General features: G+C 38.2%; 1 protein-coding gene across 3 annotated transcripts in view; it reads left to right on the plus strand.

Moving 5' to 3' along the window:
* LOC126187383 (serine/threonine-protein kinase tricornered) overlaps positions 1-18,648 on the plus strand; it is a 645,736-nt gene extending 627,088 nt beyond the window's left edge. For all 3 annotated transcript variants that reach the window (XM_049928434.1, XM_049928433.1, XM_049928432.1), the window contains 4 exons: positions 1,840-1,979; positions 3,430-3,609; positions 3,992-4,303; positions 15,783-18,648. In XM_049928434.1, the coding sequence (XP_049784391.1) occupies positions 1,840-1,979; positions 3,430-3,609; positions 3,992-4,303; positions 15,783-15,898 (748 nt within the window). In that variant the 3' untranslated portion in view covers positions 15,899-18,648. The remainder of the gene's footprint in view (positions 1-1,839; positions 1,980-3,429; positions 3,610-3,991; positions 4,304-15,782) is intronic.
* The last annotated feature ends 2,152 nt before the right edge of the window (positions 18,649-20,800 follow it).

A 20,800-nucleotide genomic window follows, 5' to 3' on the forward strand; every position in this document is an offset into this window, starting at 1 on the left:
GACCAGAATTTTCTTTGGTTCTCAACCAGAGTGTTTGCTAAGGTATGACAGTGGAATTTTTTGTATTATTTGTGCATCAATCATAAAGACACACAAATTTCTACTAACTTCCCTTGTCGTCATTTACACATTCTCTTTTGAACCAAGAGTGTAACAGTTCATCCTTCCTCAGAAATTGCAAATTTTGCTATTAAACCACAATGGGTCTTTTCCATTCCTTGGCACATACTTCTCCAGGGCACAATTTACAATCTATTTAAATTTCACCCATAATACTGGATCTAAATGATGTCCATTCATTTTCTAAGTGGGATGCTAACATCATCTTATTTGCTCTTTCTGGAAAAAATACTCTCCTAGCCTTCTTGATGGCTTTATTAATGTCAGTATCCGTTGTCACAATGATGACATCATGTTCACTAGTCCCTGTATCCATACTGACACCATTGATAGGGTCAGTTCAGTTTGAAGCCACAAGGTCTAAAATATTTCCACAGCATGTGGGCTGATGAAGTGGCTGCTTAAGACAGTTTTTGGGGAATATGTTCAAAAGTACTTCCAGACTGCCTGTCCATACCACCTACAATGACCCCATTGATGTCCCAGTCAACTTTTGGTAGGTTAAACTCGCCTCTGACTTACTTTATGATCTGGGTATTTCTGTGCTATTAAGCATAGATTTTCTTTGAGTGATTATAAAACTGTCACAGCTGGAAAAAACATCCGATAATTTTCAGCTAGACCTCTTACATGCTCCCAGATAACTTCACAGTCGGGCGCAGTGTTGACCTCGATAGACAAGATGTTTTTGTTGACTGAAATAGATACTCCCTGTTCCATGTGGCTACTGTCTTTTTGATATTTGTTCCATGCCTTGCTAAATATTTGAAAGCTTTCTTCCTTGAGTTTGTCAGATCTCGGGTCAGAGAATAACAAATGAAAACTCTCTTGGAGGGTAGTAAGTTACAAATACTTCAATGATTTACTGTTAAAATTCTGGCAGTTTACTTTGTATCCAGTCTGATTACTCTCTCTGTGTATTCACTGCCAGGCGTTAATCAGAGGACCTTAAGCGACTGGTGAGGCTAAAAAAATCTTCCCCCATGTGTACTCCCAAGTACTGTGACACCCAAGTAGCTGCTAGATTTGTGAAGTGAACCCCTGACGTTTAAAGAGAAGTCCTAAAATACTGCACCCCATAATACAAGCCCAGAAATCTGCTACCAAGACCATTACAGAATTAACAGAGCCTGTGGTTGAGATCCTCCATTCACTCCAAACCGAAGGATCTTGATTAATTTGGGGAATGATGATGCAAGTTGTGAACTCTGCTTGCACACTGTGCCGCAGCTGCATGAGGCAAGTAGTCTTTACTTCTGCCAGACGCGTCTTTGAACTGAGGATGGCCTTAGAATCCAAGAGAGAGACATCATTGGTGATGGTGTGAGCCGCAACTTGCAAATGACTGCACCATGCACACCTCATAGCCATAGGCTGGGTTCCTCCACATTTTGGATGAGTCCCCTGGTAGACCTACTGAGTTCACATTGGCTTTCTTTGCAGCCCTGAACGCTATTTCACTAAAGGGCTCCATAAGTCACCTAACATTGGAGCTACTGATAAATAGCAGAAACCCCCCTCCCATAATATGTAACCTCTGCTGACCTTCCTACTTCATCCATTAGTAGACTCATTTATCAGATGAAGGCAACAAAGTTTTTGTTACGTGTGTAATTTATATTGTCTGCTTATGCTTACATGCATTGTATTTCATTGTCTGAATGAAGCGAAATATTCATGTCAACCTGAAATTATTATTTCATTTATTTCTTCCTACAGGGACATAAAACCTGACAATCTCCTGCTGGATGCACGTGGGCATATAAAGCTCTCTGACTTTGGCCTGTGTACTGGACTCAAAAAATCTCATCGAACTGAGTTCTACAGGGACTTGAGTCAGGCAAAACCTTCAGATTTCAGTAAGTGAATAAAACAAAGCTTCATGGAGAGTGTCTTTAACTGTGACCTAAAGGCTAATTTTGGAGTATTAAGTTGGTATACATTGCTGAGAAAACAGTTTTACTTGTTACTGAAGGAAAGACATTATCTGGTTCAAAGTAAGAAAATCCAAAGTGATGCACCTTTGGCTGTAGATAGATTCACTTTTACGACAACTGGCTATTTTAAGTACATAAGGAGTCTTTTTTAGTAACAGGAATAGAAGGAATGTAGAAATAGCTGTCTGCCCAACAGCAAGAAGCAAAACACTTCCTAGTTTTCTGAACACCTTAAGGAAAGGATGACTTAGTACTAACTTCAAAATTTGCTTGTATCAGTTGACTAGTCCACCAGTAACATTACACAAATGTGAAGCATTAATATTCAGAAACAAAGCTGAAAAAACACTGTTAATACTTGAGAGAAAATACCAAGGGAAATTTTTCAAACTGTGGACAATAAAAATAACTCAGAATGCATGATAAAAAAGTTATGAAAGCTATATCAAGTGCAAAAGAAGAGAGGGTTGAGCTGGGCTGGCCGTACAGGGTGATTCAGCTGCCCCTACCCAAGGGTTTTATGCAACTCACATCGCCTTCAAATACCTTGTGCAAGATTTTCATATTCTCTTGCTCGCTATGAGCAAACCATTAGTCCTACAGGAAAAAATTAACAGTCCCGTTTTGTAGGAAATTTAATGTATTGAAATTTTGTACGGGGATATATTTTCGCTAGAGACTGTTGCTTTCAAATTCTTCTACAAAACCATACAAAAGTGCCCTTCAGTCACATTTTTCTTGAATAACTCAAAAACCATGGCCTCCAGTGATAGCACATCCCACTACAAAATTTAACTACATTAAATGTCCTACAAAAAGGTCATGTTCATTTTTTTTGAGAGACTAACAGCACCGATGTAGGAAGCAAGAGAATGTGAAAATCATTGAAAGCATTGCAGGTTGCATAAAACCCATTGGTAGGGACAGCCAAACCATCCTGTATCATTCAGTCAGTAGCAAAGTAACCACCATCCAACCATGATCCTCTCTCCCTCCCAATTAGCAACCTCGTGGTCATCTTCCTAGAATTCCTTACCTTCAACTTGGCATCACCATCCTTCCCCAGGTCCCTTCCTAAGAATACCAACCTTTCAGCAGAAAAAAGGATAGCTGTACACAGCATCAGACAAAAGCTTAACGCACTCTGAAAAACAGAACAATCTACATTGTTCATCTGTTGTTTTTGTAGTTTAGATAGAGGTTTTAATGAAACACAGTTAATACTAAGTTATATGGCAACTCTAAATAAATAAATAAATAAATAAATAAATAAATACATTCAGTCATTTATTGCCATAGGAATAACTTACAGTTTCATACAATTTAATTTGTCAGAAAATTTGTAGCTTTAAACTGAGAATGTTTGTTTCAGCATCAAGTCCGATGGACAGTAAGCGTAGAGCAGAGAGTTGGAAGAAAAATAGGAGAGCATTGGCTTACAGTACTGTCGGGACTCCAGATTATATTGCTCCTGAGGTTTTCCTGCAGACAGGCTATGGGCCAGCCTGTGATTGGTGGAGCCTGGGTGTTATTATGTATGAAATGTTAATTGGTAAGTCTGTGATGTTGTTCCCTTAGTAAATAAGTTGAAAGTACTGCAAAAGAAAAGAAAGTTGTTTTTAATTAGGACTTCTTTACTTTTTTTATGCGTCTTTATTCTTTTCTGTAAACAATTTTTCCCTGTGTGTGCTTAATTTTTCATTGTTTTTCGGATGCAAGACTATCAGCAAACCTAAAGCTATTTTCCCTTTTTTGAGGAATGAGCAATGTAATGTTATATCATATTTTGTGGTTACCATCATGTGTGAAAAGTGGTTATTTCTGCATTTGATTGTTGCTGACATTGAGTTTCTTGTTTCAGTGGACTTGAAAAGTAAACATGACAGACGGTTTTAATGGAAACCAGATATTAATTTTTATCTTTTTACTTTAAGGATACCCTCCATTCTGCAGTGAGAATCCACAAGAAACATATCGTAAAGTAATGAACTGGAGGGAGACACTAACATTTCCGCCAGAAGTACCGATCTCAGAAGAAGCTAAGGAAACTATAGTGAGATTTTGTTGTGAGGCCGAAAGGCGTCTTGGTTCTCAGCGTGGTATGGATGAATTGAAGCTTGTACCATTCTTCAAAGGAGTTGATTGGGATCATATAAGAGAACGGCCTGCAGCAATTCCAGTTGAAGTGAGGTCCATTGATGACACATCCAACTTTGACGATTTCCCTGATGTCAAGCTCGAAATCCGTAAGTGAAACGATGATTAGATAAGTATACAGAGACTTACTATAGGTACCAGTGACCACATGATCCATATTTTAATTAAAGGGCTCAGAAAGTTAGCTGAATTTGATTATTTCATGGGTAGTGGAGGGTTTACAATTTTGACTGGTCAAAATGAGTAAAGCAATGTTTCACCATCTGTTTATTTCTTTAAATTTGTCTGAACTATTATGAATGAATGATTAGCCAAGTTTGAATTTTAATATGAAATATTTCTTGCGTGGCTGATACAGCCATTCTTGTAGGACATATCTTAAAAAATACCCTCGGACATAACCATTACTGTAAAGATGAGGTTCATGATGACACTGTCACTTAGTACAGAAATATTTTGTAACAACAATAATATAATATACATCATACTACCACGATAAAGCACCACTGAGCTATGAAATGTGTTGTAAGCTTTTGTGTGTGATGCACGATGAGTTGAGACAATGGAGATAAGTGGTGATTACATTTCATTTGCATTTTGGGGACAGAACAACTAAAGTTCCAATTTCCTGTAAGAATTTGGGATTTCTGTTTTATCTCTAAATCAGTTACGGTGAACACTGGGTTAGTTCCTTTGAAAAGAAGATGGCTGATTTCTTTCCACATCCTTGGTCAACCCAGTCTTGTTCTCTGATTGTCATTGATGATGGGGCATTCAACTCTAAATCTTACCTTGTTTAAGCTGAGGAGAAAGTGAAGACAAGACTGGGGAAGGGTAAAGTTGTAAGAGTTTGGCTGAGTGTAGATGGAGAAGGATAAATTGAGGAATGCAGAAGTAATGAAAGAATTACTTGGGAAAAATGTAAGTTAAGAAGAAAGAAGATAAATACAACACACTTCTGAAGCTACTGATGTACTTGATGCCCTGTCTTCTTGCCTTACACAATATTCTTCACTTACACACATTTACCATACTTCACAATCTGACTTTTTGTTCTTTTTTAATTTATGAAATCCTAAAGATTTTTTGAAATTTGACCGTTTCACACACATCATGTAAACTTCTGATGCCCTACTAATAAAAATTTTTCCAGTGCTTATTTCTTTCAGTGTTGTTTCTTACACATTCATTTGAATTTATCTCTGTGCACACAAATTTTAACAACTTTATGTGGAACCACTATGTACTTTCCTAGTGGTTTATCTTCCAGAACCCACACAACTTCATTAAATTTCAGTAATTTCTTCTGAAGTCATCTCTCTTTTGCAAATGCCAGATTTTTTCAGCTTCACCAACTGGATTGTGATGTCTGCCTTATATTCATATCCTCTTAACGCCTTATATTCGTATCCTCTTAACTTACATTTCTTATATAGCAGAGTTATTTAGTTGTTCTACTGTGTAGGTCAGTATCTCGCCATGTGCAGATTAGTTCCTCTCTGCTACCCTTCATGTTTTCATTTTACGCTGAAGTGCCAAAGAAATTTGAATAGGCATGAATATTCAAATACAGAGATATGCAAACAGGCAGGATACGGCACTGGAGTTGGCACCGCGTATATAAGATAACAAGTGTCTGGCGGAGTTGTTAGATCTGTTACTGCTGCTACAATAGCAGATTATCACGATTTAAGTGAGTTTGAACGTGGTGTTATAGTTGGCACACAAACTATGGGATACAGCATCTCCGAGGTAGCAGTGAAGTGGATATTTCACCGTGCAATTTCATGAGTGTACCATGAATGTCAGGAATCTGGTAAAACATCAAATCTCTGATATCACTATGGCCGGAAAAAGATTCTGCAAGAACAGGACCGATGACAACTGAAGAGAATCGTTCAGCATGACAGAAGTGCAAACCTTCCTCAAATTGCTGCGGATTTCAATGCTGGGCCACCAGAAAGTGTCAATGTGTGAATTATTCAACAAAACATCATTGATAAGGGCTTTTGGAGCTGAAGGCCCACTCATATACCCTTCATGACTGCATGACACACAGCCTTATGCCTCGCGTAGGCCCATAGGCAATGACATTGGATGGATGATAACAGGAAACATGTCTGGTTGGACGAGTCTCGTTTCAAATTGTATTGAGTGGATGGACATGTACAGGTATGGAGAAAATCTCATGAATTCATGGACCCAGGATGTTAGCAGGGGACTGTTCAAGCTGGTGGAGGCTCTGTAATGGTGTGGAGCATGTACAGTTGTAGTGATATGGGACACCTGATACATCTAGATGTGACTCTTAACAGGTGACAAGTATGTAAGCATCCTGTCTGATAACCTGCATCCATTCATGTCCATTGTGTATTCCGACAGACTTTGACAATTCCAGCAGGACAGTGCAACACACCGCATGTCCAGAATTGCTACAGAGTGGCTCCAGGAACACTCTTCTGAGTTTAAACACTTCCGATGGTGACCAAACTCCCCAGACATGAAGATTATTGAGCATACAAGGAGTGTTCCATAAGTAATGCGACCAAATTCATAAAAAAATCATTTATTGAATATATTCATACAAATAATCAAAAATTTTCAACATAGCACCCTCTTGCGTCAATACACTTCTGGAGGTGGTGTTTCCTGGAATGCCTTTTCCGGAATGTCCTTTAGAGCTGATGTAACATGCACCTGGGTGCTTTCAAACATGTCTCGATGTTTTCCCTTCATGACTGCTTTTAACCGAGGAAACAAAAAAAGTTAGTGGGAGCCAGTCAGGACTGTAGAGAGGCTGGGGAACCAATGGGGGTCTTGGTCCTGGCCAGGAAGTCGTTGACAGTGGAGGCTCTGTGACTAGGCGCGTTGTCGTGGTGAACTTACCACGTGTTCTTGATGTCGCTTCGGCAGTGCGAGACCCTCCTTTTCAGTCTTTTGAGCACTTCCAAGTAGAAAGCTGAGTTCACTGTAGTTCCGGTAGGTACGAATTCGTGGTGGACAATGCCTCTTATGTCAAAGAAGATAATGATCATGGTTTTCATCCTGGACTTGCTCATGCATGCCTTCTTGGGCTCAGGGCCGTACTCAAAAATCCATGACTAACCACCAGTGATAACTGAGTGAAAGTCTGGTAACTATGGAAGATAGGCTGAAGATAAACAATTTCCACAACTTCCCTCCAAACTTGGTCGATGACACAATTTTGACAGGCCTTGAATCCAACATGCAGAGGATTTGTCTGTCTGGTTTACCAGTGCTCTTATCTTTCAACTGTTAAAACTAAGCAAGTTTGCTTTGTGAGTCCACAATTAAAGGAGCTTCAGAAATATTTTGAAGAACTCTTTAACCACAGAATTAAAGAAGACGTTGATGTATTTCAAGAAAGCAACAGGAAACGTCCTCAGAATAAGAAGTAGTATGAAGTGATGGTGAATGACAGAATGAATGAAAGCATGTGGAGAGCTGGGGTGCAGCAAGACACCAGAGGTTCCCTTAGGCAGCATTTCTGTTTTAGGTACAGTTGTCCACTCCTCATTAGCATACAACAACGTTTTTTCTTAGTGGGTGGTAATATGCTTACCACTTTTCTTAGGATTTTCACTACTGGTTTCAGGCATTCTGTGATGTAAAGTAAACATGCCACACAGAAAAATAACCGAGCGGGGTGGCGCAGTGGTTAGACACTGGACTCGCATTCGGGAGGACGACGGTTCAATCCCGCGTCCGGCCATCCTGATTTAGGTTTTCCGTGATTTCCCTAAATCACTCCAGGCAAATGCCGGGATGGTTCCTCTGAAAGGGCACGGCCGACTTCCTTCCCAATCCTTCCCTAATCCGATGAGACCGATGACCTCGCTGTCTGGTCTCCTTCCCCAAACCAACCAACCAACCACAGAAAAATAATGAAAACTATCACAAGTTATGTGAGTGGCTCTGAGTGTTGTCTGCAAATGTCTGTGGTAACTGACACTGCAGGAAGTAGACCAGTATGACAGTGGTGATCAGAAGAGATCTTTCAGTGGTTTATTGTTGCTATGGTAGGTGCCGTGTCACTCACTTTGTTATTCTAGTTTGCATGTATAGGTACATATGATGGCCTGTCACCTGCTCTCCTTGACAGTGAATTGAATTGAAGTGATATATAAAATATACATGTGAAAGGTTCCATAAAGAAAATGGTCCATAGAAAAATGATGTGAAGAGATGTGGGTACTTTTTGTTTTGTTTGTCGGTTATTGTTGGAGCATTGTTTGAGACAAGACAGACATAGAGTACCGGGGGGGGGGGGGGGGGGGAATAATGTTGTAGACAGCATATTGCCATCAGTTTCCAGCAAACTTTTGTTTTGAATAAATCACACAAAGTTAATAATACAGAGTACTCTGTTTCAGACATCCATTGATGTCATAGAACTAGTTACAAAAGTTGTATGTTCCTTGAATTCAAGTCATGATGTTTTTAACTGTATCAGAAATAAAAAGAAAGAATGGGATTTTGATTATTTGTAAACAACCCCTGGCAGTGTGAAAGTTAGTTAAAAATCCCTATTTTGTTTCATAGCTTTCAGGAAATAGATAGCGTCTGTTCATCTCAGTTGTAACTATAAAAGTTCCTCACTGTTTACTTAAGACTGTTGTAGGGGTGAAATTATCCTCTTTAAACTCCACTCATTCAAGCAGAAAGGCAAATAAGTTATTGAGGAAACTTGACACAGCAACCCGCAACCAAAGATACCACCATTAGAAGGGCATTACACATACAATAAGAGTTCTATAGACACAACAACTGAAGAAAGGATAAGGGATGAACTGACTGAAATAAATAATGAAAGACATTTAAGTAAGGCTATCAAACACTGAATGAAAATGAAGAAAGCAGCAGGACCAAATGCTGTCTTCTCTGAATTTTGTAAAATATATTGAGGAACATGGCAAACCTCAGCCGAACAAGTTCTGTGACGATGTATTCAAAACTAGAAACGTGCCGCAATAGCTCAAGATAGTACATACAGTAGCAATCATCAAATCTAGAAAGCCCATAGACAAGTTCTCAAGTTATTGCCCAATTACACTGCCGAGCATGTGCTTCAGACTACTGGAACGACTCATCTGTGACAGAGTTTGAGGATGATAAAAGTTGGAATAAAACGTTTACCCCCATCAGTCATTCTTCTTATTTAATCGCATCTTCAGATGGGACAGTGGTATTATGTCAGATACTTGCTAGCTGGATCCAGCCAGTTGTTTGTTGTGGTTTCATTTTGCTACGAAAAGGTTTAATAGGGGAAGGGGAAGGGGACCCACACACACCCCCAATAAATCTGCCATCTTCAGGACACAGGACATTACTTTGTGTACATAGAGGACAACCTGATAAAAAAAAATTCTGGTACTTTATCAACAAAATTTTTCCACTCTTACCTATTATGTATTGTGCATTGCCTCCTTCGAAATACTCTCCTACACCATGAATTGTCTCAACGCATTTTGGGCCACTATCAAATTTTCTCGCAACACATCCCAATAGTACCATTGATTAACAGTTTGCACAGTGGTACAAATTCTTGATTAACTAATTCTTCAAAGTCAAAGAAAGCTATCAACATGCCTTTGACATTTGTCCTGACATGATGAGCTTTTTTTGGTCTTGGACAACATTTCCCGACTCATGACTCATCAGCAGTTATGATTCTCTTAAGGAATATGTCATTCTCATTTGTGCAATTCAAAAGCTCTTCACAGATTTAGAGGTGAAGGTCTTTCTGGCCTTGACTTCTGAGTGTTGGAACGAACTTGGTAGCAACACAATGCATCCCATGATGCTGTGTCAGGATTTCATGACATGATCCAACTGAAATCCTACATTCTTCTGTATCCTCTTGGACAGTCAGTCTTAGATAGGCACTCACAGTTTTGTTGACGTTTCTGATGTGAGCGTCGTCTGTAGACGTCAAAGGGCGACCTGGAGGGTCATCTTTAACACCTGTCCAACCATTTTTAAACTGTGTGAACCATTCGTAACACCGAGCATGTCTTAAGCACTCATCACCATAGGCTTCGTGTATCATTTGATGTGTCTCTGTAAAGGTTTTCTTCAATTTCACACAAAATTTAGTGCAGTTGCTTTGCTCCTCTAACTCGGCCATCTCGAAATTCGCGAACTGTGCGACACAACATTCTACTCAATACAGCACCGAACAATAACTAACGGACATACGACAATAAAACTTCCAGCAGTTACACATTAAACACAGGCGTTTTCAGGGATGCTGGCTGCATTTCACTCTCAACACACCATTGGTATGAAATTATGAATGTTCCGGAATTTTTTGAACAGACTTCATACTTCACAAAATAAACAAGGGGTATAAACTCAGTCTTTATGAAGAAGTAGCAATTTTCATTCACATTAGAAAATATGGACAGAACACATTAAATGGAAAATCTGAGACACAGGCAGTGAGCTGCTTTTAGAGCTTTGCATATATATTAGGTGATGTACTACAACTCCTTCCAACTTTCTACTGCCTGAGTGACCTTAATAAAAGATAATTCACAAATCACTGTATAGACGTAGTAAAAATTAGATTATGTTGACGTTAAGCCTGCATGTTTTATATTTTTAATGTGTTTTATTTTATTTTTATTTGTCTTTTCTGTATTGTATTTGCTATAGTAATACTTTCAGCAAGTTTTTATAAAGGCACTGAGACAGTTTAGTAATTGTTACACAGTGAGTTGACAGAAGTCATGGTCTACCTCCTAATATAATGTTGGATGTCTTCTGCCCAGTGTAGTGCACCAACTTGACGCGGCATGGAGTTGACAAATCATCGGAAGTCCCTTGCAGAAATATTGAGCTACCCTGCATCTGTAGCCATCCGTAATGGTGAAAGTGTTGCCTGTGCAGGATTTTGTGCACGAAATGACCTCTCGATTACATCCCATTACCAGTAGTCTAGGTGGCCAAATCATCCACTTCAATTGTCTAGAATGTTCTTCGAACCAATTCCAAACAATTGTAACTTGGCAACATGATGCATTGTCATCTATAAAAATTCCATCGTTGTTTGGGAACAAGAAGTCAATGAATGGCTATAAATGGTGTCAAAGTAGCTGAAAATAACCATTTCCAGCCAATAATTGGTTCAGTTGGACCAGAGGACCCAATCCTTTCCATGTTAACAAAGCCCACCCCATTACAGAGCCACAACCAGCTTACTCATTGCCATGTTGACAACTTGCATCCGTGGCTTCGTGGGGTCTGTCACACACTCGAACCTTACCGTCAGCTCTTATCAACTGAAATTGGGCATCATCTGATGAGGCCACAGTTTTCCAGACATTTAGGGTCCAACCGTTGCAGTCATTAGTGCCCTTGAATTGGTTGTCTGCTGCCATAGTCCATTAATGCCATATTTTGCTGCACCATCCTAATGAATACATTCATTGTACATCCCACATTGATTTCTGCTGGTGTTTCATGCAGTGTTGCTTTTTTGTTAGCCCTGACAGCTCTTAGCAAATGTCACTGCTCTTGGTTGTTAAGTGAAGGCAATCAGCCACTGCTGTCTGTGATGAGAGACGATTCCTGAAATTTGTTATTCTTGGCACACTCTTGACCCTGTGGACCTCAGAATATCGAATTCCGTAATGATTTCTGAAATGGAATTTTCCGTGCATCTTGCTCCAACTACCATACTGTGTTCAGTTTTTTAATTCCTGTCGTGCAGCCATAATCATGACTGACAACTTTTCACACGAATCACCTGAGTGACAGCTCTGCCAATACACTGCCCTTTATACTTTGTCTTTGTGATTCTACTGCCCTCTGTACATGTCCATTTGCTATCTGGACTTAGGTCGCCTCAGGGTATGTATTTATAGTCCACAATGTAAGTTAATAATAATTTATCTCTGAGACAAGGCACTCTATCTTTACATCATTATATTTGTAAGCTTGTTTATGTTACTAATTCATTTTCTGGGCAACAAATTAAGTTAAAAATATATATTTATGGCAAACCACAGTGTTCTGTGTATTGGAAAAGATTGTAAGTAGCTCTATCACCAATGAAAATTTGTAGTCCTATGCCATATACTGATAACAAGTCTCAGTAAACACTTCTCTGTTTACAAGCTGTGTCATTTTGAATAAAATACATCAGCCCTTGATAGCTGTCTCCGCCATCATGAGTTGAAATCGCTCACTGCCACGGCTGCCAAAGTGTTCCACTTAACTGCTGCTCCTGCATCTGCACAAGTGTTAAGCCTGCGTATTTGCTTTCACACAATGTCCAATTCCCACACTGAGTGAAAATGAAGACTACATTTTTGTAGCAAAATTGAACTACATACAACTGGCTGCATCCTGCTAGCAAAAATGTAACATAATGTCATTGTTCCACCTGAAGATAAGACGGTAAACTCTTATAACACATCATGGGATGAAATATAATTATTTTTTTTTAATTTTTGTTGTCATAAACAGTCGCAGTTCGTTACAACAGTCCAACATGGATGACATAAGATTAGATTTCAAGGAGTAATAAATGACATAACTCTTTAATATCAGGCTGGGTTCAGAAGCCAGTGGAGCTGCTGTTACAGGTTCTAGTCTGGACATGCTATACTGAGGCTCGATGATTCCAAAAGAAACCAGTGGCCTTTGTTGATCTGCGAGCAGCATATGGTACTGTGTGGCTAGGTGGTCTCCTGATGGAGCCAAAAAAGCATGTCCCAAAAAAAAAAAAGAAACCGATGACACCTGTGAGAAACATTTTAACCTATCATTACTTAAAGAGTAGCGTTGGACAAAAACAGAATAAGGGCATCCTCAAGGATCCGTCCTAGGTCCCTTATTCTTCAACCTGTGCACCAGCGATATGCCAAACATTACTACCAAAGCATTTTGCTATGCTGATGACCTTGCAACAGCCATATGAAGCAGCACACTTGAGGAAAGAGAAAATATATTGTTTAGGGACTTACTGCTCCAACCACATGCGGGTAAGATACAAGTTTGTGCATACTATCTAAACAAATGAATTGGTTAAACAAATGAATTGCAAACCAACGTCTCGTTGTGAACTTCTGTCAGCAGAGACAACATTTCCAGCCTAAATATCTTCATGTCACATTGGATCAGTCATTAACATATAATGACACCTGGGAAAACATTAGCCAAAAGCTAAAGATATGAAACATCATTATAAAGAAAGCAGCTGGCACAATCTGGGCTGTTGAAGTATCCACTTAACGAGCTGCAGATTTGACACTAGAATACCCAGTAGATGTATTCTGTGCCCCAGTATGGCAACACAGTGCTCACACATGGAAACTAGTTATACATCTTAAGAAATCAGTGAGAATTACTATGCAAATTAAAATCCACATTGATCGCTAGGCTGCACACCATCAGTGACATTCCACCATCTGAATATTGCGATGCCAAGAAGTAACCAGGAGGAAGCTGGATCATCCCAACTACCCCTAAGACCTTCTATTTCTTACAGTCTTAATTGACCCTCTTCCAGACCGCTTAAGCTCAAGCACTCCACTGTGGTGGAATGGGTGAAAGAACATGAAATCTGATACGAAGGAAGAGTGGTGCAGGAGAAGGATTGCTTCAACAATAAAACAGAGAGATGTTAAATATCCGTCTGCCAGCCTACCAGGATTTGATCTGAAGAGGAGTGAGTGGGCAGGGAACAGGATAAGGACTGGTCATACCAGCTACAGTGCTATGGGGCACAAGTGGGGACTCTGAAAATCTCCAGCCTGATATTGTGGGGCCCCAAGAACAAACCTTCAGTACACTGTCAGAGATAGCCCTCTGAGAAACTATCTGGGACCATATAGTGACTTTATTAATGCTATATGCATTTCTTAATATTCACAGTACAATAAGTGAGGTAAATAAATAACTGTTGTGGACCCAAACCATTAAGACTTCTGTCAAACTCTCGATACAGTCCTGTTATCACCTATTTGTTTCACATTGGCATTTTCACCTCTACATCCTCACACACCCCTTCTAGCATATTTGTAGAATCACTCTGCTACTATGTACATACTTCCATTTACTCTTGCAATCTGCCCTTTCCTTTGTACTTCAGAGTTGTACCACCTTTACTTAATAGGCCCTGTCATTGCACAGAGAGCAATGAATGTGATTTTTGTTGCTTGAAGGACTATACGGTAGTGATGATTTGCATGTTAGTTCTTAGTCATCATCAGCCACTTGATGAAAGTTGACCTATCCTATCAAAGCTTGTTTGTACGGATAAACAATGGCGCCTTCAGTAAATGCTAAAAATGTAGGGAATGGCTGGTTGGTTGGTTGGTCGATTTGGGGGATGGGACCAAACACCGAGGTCATCCGTCCCATTGGATCAGGGAAGGATGGGGAAGAAAGTTGGCTGTTCCATTTCAAAGGAAGGAATGGCTGACTCATAACAAGTTTCTACCCAGTCATGAATGATGAAATATGATTGATAAGATAAAGAGGTTTAATGTGCTAAGAATTTTTTATTGGGAATGTAACTAGATCATCTGACATTTATTACTTTGTGGTATTGAAGTAATTAACTTTCTAAGTACTCAACAAAATAAATGAATAAGAAAACAAAACAGCTGAGTGCTTTAGAATGCCCACTTCTGGGACCTGAGGTGTTGTGCCAGCACTGGACGATATCTGCTTTGTGAATTAATGACAGAGTGGTGGTTTTTAGGCAGTTTTCCACATTCATTGAGATAAATACATGGCTGTTAAATGATAAAAAAATCTGAAAACATTGTCACATTGTACCATGTAATATACACTAGATACAAGCGGAAGGGCTACATAGATTTCTCCATGGGGCGAACTGATGGTAGCTTCAAAATCCCTTTGGTATTGGTGCCGTCATCATAATAATAATAACCCGTAGAAAGGTATGGTTGGTTCTCTGCATCATTGGGGAACTGTCATAAGAGTCCCAACCTGGCATCAGCTGGAAAGCGGTAGAGTGGTTGGATGGGAAATCAAATAAAAAGTTATTAAAAAGTCTTAGAATGCTCAGTCTATTGTTGTTGCAAACGTGACCATCATGTTAACATCATACATAATGTGTAACCAAGAGATAAGAATTTAGTTGATCAATCTCATAGCAAATACTTGTTGATAATGAAGGTGCTTTTCAACCTAGTCTTGATGAAATTTTCATCTACAAACCAGCAGATTGCTTCAGGTATGGCATCAGTAGAAGAGAAGAATGTTATAGAAGAACATATTGCTGAGTAATTTTGTTGTTGTTGTTATAGTTGCCCCAAGGAGAAATATTGTGGCAAACTGAAGTAATCAAATTTCTAAGTAGCTAACCAGATAAATGAATAATAAACTCAAGTAAAAAAATTTTGTAATTTGCACATCAGCCCTATCTATTGTTTATTTTATGTTCAGAAAATCATGCAGCAGTATATAACTTTTGTGTAAGGTGATTGCTTTAAAACAGTGCATGTTTAATGTTCTAAGTTCCTTTTGTCATTGGCAATAAGTTAAAATTTTGATGCATTTTATTTGCAGCAGCTGCACCCCTGCCTCAGGATGGTGAAGTGATATACAAGGACTGGGTTTTTATCAATTATACATTCAAGAGATTTGAAGGACTGACCCAACGGGGTATTCCAACCAAAAAGTAGTTACTGTGATAGGTACTTAAAATGTTGTGCAGCACTTGGATCAAGTGATGCTTCCTGTTGTCTCAAAAGATAAATTTTGAGAGGGTGCTCCACAGCTCACCCAGTGTACCTTCGTGAAAGTAAAATAAATAAATAATAATGATAACAATAAAAATAGTGTAAGTTATAGTTCCCAGATGTAAGGTACAACATATAATGAAGAGAAAGGCTTGGAGAAAATTTGTGATGCAGTCTTGTCCATTGTGATAACTAGGTTAGTTACTATCCACTAATATGCACTGGGTACTGAGTGAACATTTTTAGGATTAAAACAAATAGGTATGTGCAAGAATAGTTCCCACACACTTGTTACAGTTTTAGAAAAGTGATAGAAAAGAGATCACATACAGTTTTTAATGATATTGATCAGAAGTAATTTCTGCAGTGCTTAAGAAACATTATAAGTTCTTATTATTTTATTTGTATAGATGTGAGGTTTTAATTTAATAGTAAAAATGTGACAATAGCCAGAGTGTGTGGTTTGATTGGTTTCAGAACTGAGCTGTGCCAGTTTTTTGGAAAACATTTATGTAAATGGCTCTTGAGTTAATTGGCACTTCAGCGTCAAACTTCGCTATTCTGAGACATCCATTTACTTGCTTGTTTTGTATTACATTTCATTTAATATTAAGAGTCATATAAAATGTGATAGTTTCTTACACACAGATTGATCAAATAACAATGTTATAAAAATGAGGGATGCACTCTCGGGAAAACCTATTATTTTTTCCCATTAGGACTTGAAGAATGTCTGTCACCTGTTTGTTGGGATTTTATGGAAATGTGTATAAACTAATTAAAAAACTCTCAAATCCACTATCTCACTTGAGTGCCCATGGAGCCTCTTGAAGAACAGCATGCTGTATTTGTAAATTTGCACTTTGAAACTGATAATCTGTTACATTAAAATGTACTTTATCTGGATGTGTAGTAGTTGTGCAGTGTCTGCTTCAATTGCATATTAGCTTTTCATTGGTGTTGTGACTAATGCTTTTGCAGTTAGAACAACAATGTGCCAGTTTTAAATAAATAAATAAACCGCATCAGAGGTTTCAGATTACTGATCGGTGAATTAAAGATTATTAGAAGGTCTTACCGTGGCAGCCTCAGATAATATTTTCTGTTTTGCAACATTTGAAAATTTGCAGCTGCCTGAAAGCCCAACAGAAAGTATACAAATGAAATTAAGTTTCAGAAAACGTCCCTCCAAATAGTCGCTGCAGTTAGGTTTTCTTTCTCTCTCTCTCTGTGTTATCCTTTCCTTTTCCTCCACTTCTGTGTTTCCCATCCAAGAAGCTGACAATGTTAGTGACATAACACATTACAGCTTTTTTAAAAAAATGATTAACCTATTTATTTATCATCCAAGAGTGCTTAACTTTTTAATAATAGAAGTCACTGACAGTTTTTGGACAGTAATAATGTCAATCTGAGAAGCTTTTGTTAATTTCAACCTGTTTCACATAGGACTCGAATGTTTTTGAAATTGTCATTATTTCACCAAAAGAATATTAATTTTTGCGTGTACGCACGACAGAAACCTTAAATTTTATTCTAAAATAATGCTGTGTGATTGATGGCCTTTCTTTTTTTGTATTAGATATTGAAAGTGTGTGTGTGTGTGTGTGTGTGTGTGTGTGTGTGTGTGTGTGTGTGTTTGTTTTCAAGCTCTCTACTGTATTAGCACTGGGAAACCAGTTATGAGAATGTGTTGCTATTCCTTTTATGTGATTTTGTTTTGAATATAATCAGAAAGTTGATAATGTATTTTTCTCTTTTGTGTTATTTATTACTTTTTATTATTACCTGTTGTTTGTAAAACCCTTTGTTGTAAATATGTATTTCAATGTTTCTGTAAAACAGCAGAATGAAAAAATCTGTGACAAATTAAAGTTGTTGTTTGTGTTTGAAAGTGCCAGTTTTTGTGTCAATGGTTACTTGACCTTTGTTGCACAGCATCACATTTTTATCATCAGTCTATATTCATTTACACTCGTACATGGATGAACAATGTTAGCTACATGGAAAAAGTTCTGCCATTTCCTTTATTTGTGTTTTCTAATATAACTGAAACATCTACTTTTATCTGCAATCGAGAGTGTGTGCGTGTAAATTGCCCAGTACTTACGATCTCTTAAATTATGTTGCTGTGGTATTGACAGGTTGTTCTATGCATCAATCTCGCAAGTGCAAGAGAATTATTAGTTTCAAGCATCCATTGACATGATCTTTTGGTAATTTAACAGATTGTTTTTCTGTCTGTTATCTACTTTTATGGCTGTACAATGTAATTAATTAGTCATTAATTTGTGTACAAATTGTGTATAATAAGTATATAATATATGTGTTGTTTTCCAAAATTGTTTCATAAGAGAATGTGTGTATATTTCTCCTCTGTACGTCACATGTGTGAGTGGAAAGAGGAAGGGACAACTGGTGGTGATTTTTGTTTATATTCATTGGAAGAGATAAACATCATAAATTACAACCAATTACAAGCAAATACTTCGGAATCTCATTTGATGATTGTTTAATCTTTCCTTCAACAGTGTTAAATGTAACTTAAATTAGTGGCACTAAAAGTAAATGTGTAGCAAAAATTTTGCAGAAAATTATTTTCATTGATTTTTGGATTTATTAAATGAGCTATGCTGGATTTTTGTAAACTGTTATTAAACAGAACCTGTCAACATGAAAATTATATTTTATGCTTTTAATAACTACACTTGTGTTTTCTTATATTTAGGCAATTCAGAAAACTGAAATGGTGTTCCAGAAAATAAGAGTATGTCCCCTTTCATTCCTTCATGTCTGATAGGCAAAATGAACTTAGTCTCAGTTTGTAGAGCTAATATTTAAATCTTAACTTCATGAAATTCTTAAAATTACTTCATACGTGCATGCTGAATACAGGCATTATTAGCAATTAAATGCTAAATGTTTATTCTCTTGTTCAGACCAAGTGAGGTAGCACATGAATGAGAAAATGAGTAAAGAGCTTAACAGTGATTTCCTTATTGCCCTTAGTAGCGAGTCATTTTGCTGTTACCTAGTTCTATGACAAGATCTTAAACAATGTACAATGTACATAACACAGTATATAGTCAATTTGATGGGTTTTCACATTTATTACTACTCATAGCAACATGATGACCATCTAGGGGCCACAAACAATGCAACACTTTTTTTTTCCTTGGCCAGTTTTGGTTGAAAAATGAGGAATTCATTGTGGGACGTAGTGGAATATTCTCACTTCAGCCCCTGTAGTTTCATGAAGCTTCAGTAGGTGGCCTTCAAAATGACGACTGATGGAGATGCAGTCCAAGCAGAGAGAACTGTCACCGAGTTTCATTTGGTAGAAAACAAACATCATTGCCAAATATCTACGGAGACATGGCAGTGAACAAAAAGCACACTGAGTCGTTGGTTGAGCCATCTGCCATGGCAACGAGGTTGCTTAGACCTGTCTCCCATGTGCTGGCTGGCCGCATACAACTGTGACTCCTACAATGTTGGAGTGTGCGAACACACTCATTCAAGGTGATAGATGGATCACAATCAAACACCTCACTGATCAACTGGAGGTCTCTGTTTGTAATGCTGGCACACTAGCCCAGAAGTTACGATACTCAGAGCTGTGTGCTCGTTGGGATCCATCCTATAGCCCGGATCCATCTCTTCGGCCCAATTAGAGATGAACTCTGCAAGAAGCGGTGTTTGGATGATGGTGAGGTTACTGATGCAGCAAGACACACACTCAGATGTCCACCAGTAGAGTGGTAGCTTGCACACATCTAGGCACTCCCGGGAAGGTGGTGTAAGGCTGTCACATTGAATGGAGATTATGTTGAAAATAAGGTTTTGTAGCCAAAAGAGTGGGGAATAATATGGTGTATTGGAATCTTGAATAAAAGCAACCTACTTCAGGGAAAAAAAGTGTGTTGCATTACTTATTGAGCACTCCTCATAGAACACAACTGATTGGTAGACACTTGGGCTATGAAACATTCAAACAGTTGCAAGATTTTTACAGTGCACTTTCACAGGTGAGTTCCGATGGATGAATAACACAAAGTTTGATTTGATAACACAATCGTACACAACACATTTTCTGGTATCTATTAGCAAAACACAGATGTTTATCTTGTTGACACGGAGAAATTAGTAAAGTAAGTAAAGCAGATTTTGGACAAAGAGTTGATAACTGGTTGGTAGGCACAGACTATTCATGCATAGATGTTATCGTGAAAGTTTTGAAATGTTCTCTCGATGAGATAGAGCCTACATGTTAACGAGAGGAGTGATATGGATGTGCTGTTTAGCTGAATTCTACCCACGGACTTCGACATCTAATACATAGGGTCTCATTTTCTGTAGGGATATATAAAGACAGGATGTGGATTCATTGTGAAACCGGCAATTATATTTTAGTTTATAATTCTGCAATGGTCAAATTTAACATTAATCTATTTAGCCCAGTTGTAATTTAGTTTAACTGTGTATTAGTTAATTAGCAACACATTAAGGTCAGATGTACTGTTTTGACTGATACAGTTTTGACTGATACAGTTTTGACTGATACAGTTTTGACTGATACAGTTTTGACTGATACAGTTTTGACTGATACAGTTTTGACTGATACAGTTTTGACTGATACAGTTTTGACTGATACAGTTTTGACTGATACAGTTTTGACTGACTGATACAGTGTAAACCTATGCGATCGAATACCGGGTTTCAAGTAAAAACTCTCAGGGTATTAGTTTCTCTATATTAGTCAAATTTTTAATCAATGGCTAATTTGATTAATCAAAGGTACTAACCTATTGAAAAAGGGGAACAAAAATATGTCAAACGGGAAAT

The sequence above is a fragment of the Schistocerca cancellata genome, chromosome 5 (genome assembly GCF_023864275.1).
Source record: "Schistocerca cancellata isolate TAMUIC-IGC-003103 chromosome 5, iqSchCanc2.1, whole genome shotgun sequence".
NCBI lineage: Eukaryota > Metazoa > Arthropoda > Insecta > Orthoptera > Acrididae > Schistocerca > Schistocerca cancellata.